The sequence below is a fragment of the Giraffa tippelskirchi genome, chromosome X (genome assembly GCF_054371585.1).
Source record: "Giraffa tippelskirchi isolate mGirTip1 chromosome X, T2T-mGirTip1v1.2.pri, whole genome shotgun sequence".
In the NCBI taxonomy this organism is placed as follows: Eukaryota; Metazoa; Chordata; class Mammalia; order Artiodactyla; family Giraffidae; genus Giraffa; species Giraffa tippelskirchi.
The window spans coordinates 17683328-17694309 of record NC_137289.1 but is presented as its reverse complement, the minus strand read 5'-3'; the positions used below and the strand labels follow the sequence as shown (position 1 = coordinate 17694309).

Here is a 10982-nt window from a genome sequence, read left to right as displayed (position 1 = left end):
GCTGGGAAAGTCCCTGAAAGTGGTTTTGGAGAACAGAAAGGGTGGTGAATAAGGAGCCGCTGAAGATAGTGGAGGAAGATGATTCTTGGAGTAGTTGACCCTGAAAGAGGCAGGAAGGGGGTGGCGGAATGCTGGGTGTAGACTGAGGCGTGCTTCCTAAGGGAGGAGGGAACACCACTCGCACTGGGGCTGGAGAGGAGGAGGAAGGCGTGGGCACTGATGGCATACTGAAAGAGACTGACTGCAGGGTGAGGACGGTGAAGACTGTATTTTTGAGGATCTTGATTTTCCTAGTAAAAATGGAGGCAGGGCTCGAATTCCGGGTGACTTACCTGTTTGAGCTTCGAAGGCGGGGAGCGTAGGCTTGGGGGTGGTGAGGGGAGGGAGGGGAGAGGAAGCTGTGAACCAGATACCCAAGTCCTTACTGAATATGTGAGTGATTAGGACCAGGGAAGGAGAGGGTGTTAGCGTTCAAGGCAGGGTGGGGCGGTAGGGAGCTTGGAATGCAATCAATGGGTAGTGAGTGGAGTGCCAGCTCCTCCTTCAGGCCACTTGATACAAGGCGTGAGATGTGTGTGTGTGTGTGCGTGTGTGTGTGTGTGTGTGTGCGTGTGTGTGTTTGTGTGTGTAGGACTGTGGCTGCTGCTGCTGCTAAGTCGCTTCAGTCGTGTCCACTCTGTGTGACCGCATAGACGGCAGCCTACCAGGCTCCCCCGTCCCTGGGGTTCTCCAGGCAAGAACGCTGGAGTGGGTTGCCATTTCCTTCTCCAATGCATGAAAGTGAAAAGTGAAAGTGAAGTCGCTCAGTTGTGTCCGACTCTTCGCGACGCCATGGACTGCAGCCTACCAGGCTCCTCCGTCCACGGGATTTTCCAGGCAAGAGTACTGGAGTGGGGTGCCATTGCCTTCTCCGGTAGGACTGTAGAGTGGTGAGGAAATAAGCAGCCTCCACTTGAAACAGCTGCAGATCATGTGATGTGCTGGGAGAGATTCAGGGACTGGGGAAAGGGGGAGATGTAGAGGGTGTCATGCAGCAACTGAGAGCGTTGGGTACTTTGTTCCTAATGGAAGGCATTCCAGAAGGCACATGACAAGGACTGACAGGGGGAGCAGCAGTGAGAGGAATAATGGAGGGCGAGAGTCACACCAGGCAGTGTTGAGTTGAGAGAGAAGTATACTCTGAGGGGAGCCAAGGGCTCTGGGGGGTTGGCCTGCCTGACAGAGTTATTGCCCTGTCAAGACTCCTTCTGGAGCTCTGCTATAAAGACGTTGCTAGGGAGGGGGTAGGGAAAGGACACTAAGTTGCTGGGCCCATGTAATCAGAGGTAGAGTCTGGAGCTTGGAGAAGTTTGCTGACTGTAGTCAGGCGAGCAGTCTGTGACTTTTTTTTTTTCTTAAGTTCCAAACACTAGGAGAATGAAAAATGGTTTTGTGCTGAGGCAAAAGAGCCTTGGATTGGGTGGTTAGGCCTGAAGAAGCTGGGATGCTCATTTGCTAGGTCTCCTGGGGTGACAGAGATAGGTCTGGGGAGGGAGGCAGTGGGGACACTGGGAATGATTCTCACTTGGGTTTTTTGTCTCTATACAGCCCAGCCTTGTGTGTACAGGGCAGTGTGGTTAGGCTGGAGGCAGGATATAGGGACAGGCAGCCATGAAATTGGGAAGACAGGGGCAGACCCTCAAGTACTAAAAGGAGAGAATGGGTTCACAGTCACTGGCACAGATTCTGACCCAATGGGGCCAGAAGTCTAAGGTAAGCACCATTCCAGCGCTTTCTTATTTTTAAGCTTACCATCTTAATGAACTGGTTAATGGGAGTGAATCCACATTGGAGCAGCTGGGAGTTGCCTGGATGTTGTTTGTGTTAGCAAAGAGGTTATAGGGCCATGAGATGAAAACATTTGAGAGTCATGACTTCTAGGCAGCATGATAGGAATTGGATGGATAGGTAGTATCATCAACAGTATGAACAAATTGAGAAAGAACATGTGCTGGTAGGGGTGAAATGAGCTCATTCCAAAACATTTCTAGGGGATTTCTCTGGTGGTACAGTGGCTAAGACTCCACACTCCCAATGCAGGGGGCCTGGGTTCAATCCCTGGTCAGGGAACTAGATCCCACATGCCACAACAAAGACCCAGCACAGCTAAATAAATAAATAATTTTTAAAAAGCATTCTTAATTTTGGCAATTGGTAGGAGTCTCACCAGCATATGCTCACAATCCAACAGGTAGAGGGAGAGTGGCAGGTCAGGTCTTGGAATTGGAGTTCATTCGTGCAGAAGTAGAAATTGAACATCTAGAGAAAGTCTAGAGAGAACAAAAAGCCCAAAAAGACTAATGAGTGATCTGAGAGGAAGGGAGAAAATAGAAATCCACTGTTCTCAGAGTGATGAGAACTGTGAAAATTCTGGTGCGCAAGGTTGAGAGGCTGAAAACAGAGGAAATACTCTTTGAAGAAGAGAGATGAGATATGGTGTTAGAGGTGGCTTCTGAGCTGGGGAAATCTCCTTTAAGATGGCAGAGGAAAGGAGAAAGAGGAAAAGGAGAAACCCATCACATCACAAAAGATTTCTTCCTGGGGAGGGAGGAGACTAGAGCACAGGGAAATTTGAGCACAAACCGACTGAATCTTTGCGAGATTGAGGAGTTTATCTGTAAGAGATGACTTACATAGAGTGTTTACGTGTAAAGAAAACCGAGCATAAAGACACACGCAGAATCCTTGCCTTTGAGTCAATTATTTATGAACTATTACAGTGCTATTTTTTCCCCCTTTGAGGACACAAAAAGGAGAATCCAATTTAAATTAAAGATGGGAGATTTAGGCCCTTCCCAAGAGGACAACTTCTTATCCTGTTAAGAGACACTGGGGGACAATATTGAGATGGGTTATGAAAGATCCGTTCCTCTGAGACCTTTAAGAATGGGATCAAACTAGACTGAGCACAATCTGCCACTGCTTTGATTACGCTGAACCCAGGTTTCTTTTCCAGAAGGCGGTGGACTAGATTCGACGGCCTTTCTTTTCCTGGCAGCGGAGCCTGGGGGGAAGCTGATGTGGCGGGGGACAGAAAGCCAAAGTCATAGGCCCCAGCAAGCTGGGAGTGGCGCGTCCGCTTTAAGAGCGGCGGCGGCGGCGGCGGCGGCGGCGCGCGCTCCGACGGCTTCCCTGGGGCCCCGCCCCTTTCCCGTGAGCCCTCGGGGAGTGGTCCGACAGCGGGCGGCTGCGGGTGAGGAGCGGGGCGGCCGGTGGGGGGGGGGTCATGGCTCGACGCGGCTGGCTGCGGGCGCCCCTCCGCCGCGGCGTTGACGGCGGCGGCCCCCGGGCCCGCCGCCTCACGCGGCCGCTCTGGTTACTTCTCGCAGTGGGCGTCTTTGGCTGGGCCGGGGTTTCGGACGGCGCTGGCGGAGAAGCGAGAGCCATGGACGAGGAAATCGTGTCAGAGAAGCAAGCTGAGGAGAGCCACCGGCAGGACAGCGCCAACCTGCTCATCTTCATCCTGCTGCTCACGCTTACCATTCTCACGATCTGGCTCTTCAAGCACCGCCGGGCCCGCTTCCTGCACGAAACCGGCCTGGCTATGATTTATGGCAAGTGTCTCAACCCCGTGTCTGCCCCGGGCGCTCCCCCTTTCTCTGTCCGCCGGCTGCCTCACCTCCTCTCCTGGCTGTACTCGGCCTACGTACGGCTCCCCTTACCATTGCTTCCATTTTCCGCCTCGCCTTTCTCCCGGATCTCCGTTTCTCTCCGTCGCCCCCTTTTTTTCCCTGCCTCGTCTCCCGTTTTCTCGGCCTCGCGTCCCCCTTTCCTCTTCCAGTCCACCCTATTTTCCCTCCGACCCCACCTCCTTTTTCTTCCGCACCGCTCCTCTCCGCCTCTGCCTACCGAGCTCGGGACCCGGGACTGAGGATGGGAAGGGAGTGGGTGCGGTGTCTCGGATTGGGTTGAGGACTGGGGGAGGGGAAGCCAGTCCAGCTATCCATTTCTCTGGGATGTCAGCTCGTTTAAGGTCCATTGAAGCTGCAGCGGTATCTCTGCTGCTCAGCATCTGGCGTTCTGTAGGAGCCAGAGTCCACCTTTCCCCATCACCCAGCTCTTGCTACGCCCTGTCTTTTGGAGGTTGAGAATGAAAAGCTGACTCCCCTGTAGCCCAAGTAAAAACCTGAACAAGAAAGAAGCCGAAGGCGGCTTAGGGCAATTTTGATAACATCCTGATGTATTGTACTAGGCTTGTGATATCTGATATGAATACGTATGGTTGACTCTTCTAATTCAGGCTGTGCCGAGGTAAGGACAAGAGATAAAGATCTTCCAGCAGCGTATTGTACTACAGGATGGTCAGAACAGTTCCACCAAACAGTAATTAGGAACACTGCGCATATGCAGTGCGATGGGTGACTTGCTGGTGGCATAAGGTTATTGACAGATTGTTGAGTAAATGGCTTCAGTTCTTGTGTCTTAGTGTGCTTTCTTTTTGAGATTTCTTATTTATCTTTATTTTTTGATCATAAGGGGAGAAGGGCAAATCAAACCACAGACTCAGGCAATTTGGGCTCTGCTGGGGCCTCATGAGAGGAAAAGATGCATATTGCTGTTTTAATCTAGGATGACCACGAGGGCATATATGGCTGGAGAGATGAGGGCAGATAAACAGTCCTTTCTCTGCAGTTCATGAGTGAAGATTATCTTCATTTGAAACAGGCTTAAACTGATGAGCTTGTTGAGCTTTGTGTCTCAGACTTGCAGATAGGTGGGAGAAAGCCTTGGCATAAAAAGACATTTCTCCACGTACCTCCCCACCCCCATCCCTTTCCAGTAACTACAGACTTCTGGAATGTGCAGCTCAAAGATATCATAGCAAGGAAAGGTAGCTGTGTGTATCAGGAAAATGCAGGAACTCAGACTTATTTTTCATTTGTAAGGTAATAAAATTCTAAGCCTGTGTGCAAAATATCTCTGCTTCCTAAGATTCTTAGATTTTAGATATATTGGGTGGTGGTTTTCATATTTCATGTTTTTGTATTCTATTTGCATCACTCCTTAAGCTGAGTTAGTGAGATAAACTGTGTATCTGTTTAATTTCTCTGTGTAACAGTGTGTGATTTATTTACTATCCTCAACAAACATTTGCTACTCAGCTTACTACGTTATGCACAGAAAATACAAAGAAATATATGATCCCTACCTTAAAAGAACTTACCCTTCTTGGGTAGACAAGTCATATAAAGAAAATAAAGGATCTTAAATTCCATTAAATGCCAAATGAGTATATGGTGTTAAAATAAGGAAACGATGACTGTAACCTCTTTCCTATAGAGAGAGAGTATGATAAAGTGGTTCAAGATGGTTAGATCACAGGTCTGCAAATTGTTTCTGTAAAGGGCCGCAGAGTAAATATTGTCTGCTTTGTGGATCACATCAATTTCTGTGTTGTGAAAATGTTTGTTTTGTTTTTTTTCTTTTTGTAAACCTTTAAAAATTTAAAAGCCACTCTTAGCTCTTATACCATACAAAAACAGACCATCACTGTAATTTCCAGCCCATGCTTTCGAGTCAGACCTGGGTTCCTATCTCACTGTGCCAATAGCTCTGTGATCTTGGGCAAGTTCACCTTCTTACACTGTCATCTATAAATTAGGAACAATGATAGTAGCATTATTGTGAGGAAGAAATCTTTTTAGCTCAGTATCTGACCCCTAAGTAAATGCTCATTAAATGAGAGTTTCAATTGCATTATTATTGCTGTTATAACTGCATTTTCTCAGGTTAGGCTCAGAATGATTCTTTTAATTGACTCAGTCTTGTAAGTTAAGAGGCAGACATAGTATTTTTTACAAAAATCAAATAGGGACTTAGAATTGCCCTGACAATATTTGTTCTTTGGTAGTTGATATCATTAACCTCCTCTAATTCTTGGGTAAAAGGAGAAAAGTGGGATTACTGATTTCCTTCCCTGATGTTTCTAAGTTAATGAAAAGTGATGGAGTACCTTAGTGTTGGTGTTCTGTGAAGTAAAAATAAGAGTGTCTCTTGTGGAATATAAAGCAAAAGAGATTTACCTGGGTGTCAAATCGGGTTGATTTGCCATGACTTGGCATTCTTTAGCCTGTCCCATTTTCTCAATATGGGCGATGAGGGGCTGTGGATGAACAGCCTCCTGACCAACTCCCAAATCCAGTTTGAGAATAGGTGGGGCTCAGTCAAAGTACTTTCAGTGCCATGAAAATTAGGACATTTTCTAGTCATAATTACCATGTGTCATTTACCTTTTCTTACAACTCTTGTACCATTATAGCTATTATGTTAATATAGTACTTTAAGACCTTTATTTTTTAGCTTTACTTCCAGATGAAAAGACTTCTTACTCTGGGAATGTCCAGATCGCCAAGATTCAGTCCACTGATGATTTAGCTACCTAAATCCTGGAAAAATGCTACTTAAAGTAAGCCTCTCCTTTATCTTTTTGAGAGGCAAGGGTAAAAAAAGAAAGCGAGATTAAGTTGCCAACGTGGTCACTTTCTAGATTGTAATATAGCCTAGTTACAAACGCAATGTTGAAGCACCCAAGTGTTCTGTTCATTGGGCTAGTTTGCTTAAGAAGCTTCAAAGTGAGTCACCGTTAGTAAGTCTGAAAACTGCACTGTGCTTTTAGGTGGTGTAAAAAGCAAAAAGCAAGGAAGCAGTACTTATTATGCCTTAAACTACAGCATCCGGAGTCCTAAGTTTAACTAATGTGATTCATCAATAAATATTTATTGTCTTTGATGTTTGAGACGTGATGGGAAATACAGATGAGTCATCATTCCTGCCCACAAAGCACTTACAATCTAGTGACTGAATAGGAAGTGTTTACTGAGCATTATAATGTTAGACACTGCTAGATGGTCTCCAGATATCTCATTTAAACCTTGTAACGACCCTGTGAGATGGGTACTATTATCTTTCCCATTTTACAGATGAGGAAATTGGGGCACAGGGAGGTTCAGTGACCTGCCTGAAGTCACATAACTTGTAAGTATTAAGTTCAGTCAGTCAGCCTCAGAGCCCCATTCTCTTAGCCCCTTAAACCATATTACCTCATGTCGAAGAGATAAAATTTATCTATGAAAGCAAACTATGTTAGTATTATCATCACTACATGTGAGGAAACTGAGGTTCTATGAGAGATTATCTACCCTAGAATCACAGACTAGAACTTGATGGAGCCAGAATTGATACTTTTATCTGCCCTCCAAACTTGTGCTTTTTCTCCTTCACTATGTTATATTAAATTTCATAAGATCAGATATGAAGGGAGTTAATACTTAAAGTTACAGAGGTTTTAAAGTGAGTTGTGAGGGAAACCTGTGAGAGAATGGAGGCATAACCACCAGAGAACAAGTTAGTGACATGAGAGCCAGGAGGCGATGAGAAAATTATAGAGACTTTGGAAATAGAAAGTGCAGATTTTTAATTCTGGTTTTGTCAATGCCAAATAATGTTGGGAAAGTCATTTATCCCCATTTTATAGATGAGAAAATAATGACTGAGATTCGTAATAGTTGGGTTAGCTTTTAAGACCGAATCTAACAGCATTCTTCAAGAAGCAGATAAATATTATATACATATATACACACATATGCAAATATTTTTAATCTGTAGAAATCTTTATCAGTTTTGGCCATACTTAATACCCCAGTGATGTTCCTTCCATATTTTTGACTATCAGAGGCTTCTAGTATGATAAGCTGGAAGGATGTGCTGAAATCCATTAAAAAACCAGTTTCCACTATGGGACTCATACAGTGGTTGGGCCTTGGGTCCAGAGGGCCTGAGTCCTCAGTCCTTGGGAGGATCTCCAGCACAAGAGGGTCAGGAATGTGTAGGAGGGGAGGGACTTGTCTCTTGTGAAAGATATCTCTTTGTGGTTGTACACTTTGTTGCTTGACAGTGGTAATTTTAAATGTCATGATATCAATATTTTTTGTGCCTCTGTGTAGGAAGCGAGAATTTTCTGCCTTACTCCCTTAACAAAGCACTCCTTTTGTGTATTTTCTCTTTACTGAGAATTGCCTTAACTCCATGATTAGGATTTGACCTTTCACAGAGCCCAAGTTAACTTGATCTGTCAACTTCATTCAAAGAAATTCTAATTGTTCAGCTGTCTGATGCTGTAATAAGATCTGATTTTTTTTGCAACCTAAGTAATTATTCTCCTTGCTGGTGTTTTAACTGCCAGGGTATAAAATTTGTCCAAGTGCTGAGCACTCCTCAGGACACCCAGTGACATTTCAGCATTGAGTTGGGGTGCAGTAGAACCTGTGGGTACTCTTCCTTACACAGTTAGGCTTGGGGATAGGGGAAGAATTTATGCTGATATTATTGCTGCTTGTAATGGCTTGACTGTGATTTTTTGCACATCAATGTAAGGGGACAACTTAGTACTACTGAGCCTCTTAATTAGGAGGTCTTGTGAGGTAGTAGAAAAAAGAGCTATTTCTATATCATATAGACAGGATGACTGTGGGGCGATAACCTTTTCTCTTCCAGGTTATGTTTATCAAACACAGTTGATATCCAGCCATCACTTTTTAATTTTGTTTTTTGGAGGTGAGATATTTTCAAAGTGTATCTTTTCCTGGTAGCTTAGTGGGAAAGAATCTGCCTTCCAGTGCAGGAGACATGGGTTCGATCCCTGGGTTGGAAGATCCCCTGGAGAAGGAAATGGCAACCCACTCCAGTATTCTTGCCTGGGAAATCCCATGGACAGAGGAGCCTGGTGGGCTACAGTCTATGGGGTCACAAAACAGTTGGACACGACTTAGTGACTAAACAAATATTTATTAAATTTTAAATAAATTTATACCCCTTTACCCATTTCTCCCATCCCTTTCCACGTGCCTCTGGCAACCACCAGAGCTTGTATCTATTGAGCTTGTTTTTTGTTTTATTCTTTTTAAGATTCCACATAAAAGAGAATACAATATTTGTCTTTCTCTGTCCAACTTATTTCACTTAGCATAATGCCCTTAATGTCCATCATGTTGTTTGAAATAGCAAAATTTTCATTCTTTTTTATGGCTCAATAATATTCCATGATGTATATGCACCACATCTTTTTATCCATTTATCCATCAATGGACACTTAGGTTATTTCCATGTCCTGGCTATTGTAAATAATGCTGCAGTGAACATGGGTATGCATATATCTTTTTGAGTTAATGTTTTCATTTTTCTTGGATAAATATCCAAAAGTAGAATTCCTGGATCATATAGTACTTCTATTTTTAATTTTTTGAGGAACATCCATACTGTTTCCCATAGTGGCTATACCAACAATTTACATTCCCACCAGCAGCACATAAGGGTTCTTTTTTCCCCACATCCTCCCAATACTCGCTGTTTTTCGTCTTTTTTAGAATTGCCATTCTAACAGGTGTGAAGTGATACTTCATTGTGGGTTTGATTTCCATTTCCCTGATGACTAGTGATGTTGAGCATCTTTTTATTGGCCATCTGTGTGTCTTTTTAATATTTATTTTTATTTATTTGGCTGCATTGGATCTTAGTTGCAGCTCGTCGGATCCCTGATCTTCCTTGCAGCATGTGAGATCTGGTTCTCTGACTAGGGAACAAACCTGGACTCCCTGCATTGGGAGCACGGAGCTGAAGCCACTAGACCACCGGCGAAGTCCTCCTGTCTGTATGTCTTTTTTGGAAAAATGTCTATTCAGGTCCTCTGACCAGTTTTTAATCAGATTGTTATTTTGCTAGTGAGTTGTATGAGTTCCTTATTTATTTTGGATATTTAATCCCTTATCAGGTATATGATTTGTTAACATTTTATCTTTCATTTATTTTAAATCTGAATCTTTGTTAAAATGTTTTTTTTAGAGTCGATGTCATTGTACTGTTTACCAGTTACTCATTGCTGCTCATTTTTAAAAAATTACATGTGACTATAAGTTGACGAGAAGGATCCTTCATCTCTGCTGCTTCCTCCAACATTCCAAGCAAACTACTGCTCTGACACTCCCCATTTCTGCTTTATCACTTCCCACTCTGGCCTAGCTTCTGCCTCCACTACTTCACTGAAATTGCTCTTAGCAAGGTCACCTGTGACCTCCTTGTTGCCAAACCCAATCGACACTCCTTAAGGCTTGTCTTCCTTGACTTTGCTGCAGCATTTACTAGTTTTCATCACTTCCTCCTCTGTTCTTCCTATGTCTGTGGCTTTTCTTTCTTAGACTCCTTCATCATCTTCTCCTCCTTAATTTTGCTTAAATCTGCTTCCCCTTAATTTTGGCATAAAACTCTGGGCATATATCCATAGTCCTCTTCTCACTTTGTTTGCTCCCTAGGTAATCCCTTCTGCACTTGACTTCAACCATCTTATGACTGCCAAGTGTATATCGCCAGTCCAGACCCTCCCCCTTCCTTGAGGTCCAGATCCCACATACTCAACTGTGCATGTATCACAGGTACATCAAACTCAACATGTCCAAAATGGAGCTGTACATTTCTCCTAGAAATCTGTCCCCTGCCTCACTCACTGGCCCAGCTTATCCACCTACTTGCCAAGTCACTTTAGGTTCCTCTTAGTTTTTCATCTCTCTTGCTCCCAGTCTTCTCAGTCACCAAATTCTTCTACAAGATAATACTTTCTAAAAAATCCCCCTCTCCCCCTATCTCTGCTGTCTTAGATTAGGCCCTGCATTCTTAGTGCCTGAATAACCTCAGTGGCCTTCTTATCTGACCTTCCCAAACTCTATAGTCTAGATCAGTCATGCTAAAATAGAAATCTGGTGTCAAGCCCCTGCTTATAGGCTTTCTATGGCTTCATTTTGCTTTCAGGATAAAGTCTAAACTCCCTTCCCCAATATGCAAGGTCTTTCATGATTCAGCTCCTGCCAGTCTTTCACACCTCAACTCCTGGCACTTGATATCCCAGCCATCCTGAACTATTTATGATTCCCTGAATGGGCTATGTTTTCTCACTC

General features: G+C 44.2%; 1 protein-coding gene across 10 annotated transcripts in view; it reads left to right on the top strand.

The window, feature by feature from the left end:
- Positions 1-3194: 3194 nt before the first annotated feature.
- The window catches only part of SLC9A6 (solute carrier family 9 member A6), a 51124-nt gene continuing 43336 nt past the window's right edge, over positions 3195-10982 (top strand). For 7 of the 10 annotated variants that reach the window (XR_014075691.1, XM_081565000.1, XM_081564997.1 and 4 more), the window contains exon 1: positions 3195-3593. Coding sequence is in view for 9 of the 10 variants with exons in the window: in XM_081565000.1 (XP_081421126.1) it covers positions 3266-3593 (328 nt within the window). In the remaining variant the exon portion in view is untranslated. The remainder of the gene's footprint in view (positions 3594-10982) is intronic. The other 3 variants (XM_081564991.1, XM_081564993.1, XM_081564992.1) reach the window with 1 other exon arrangement.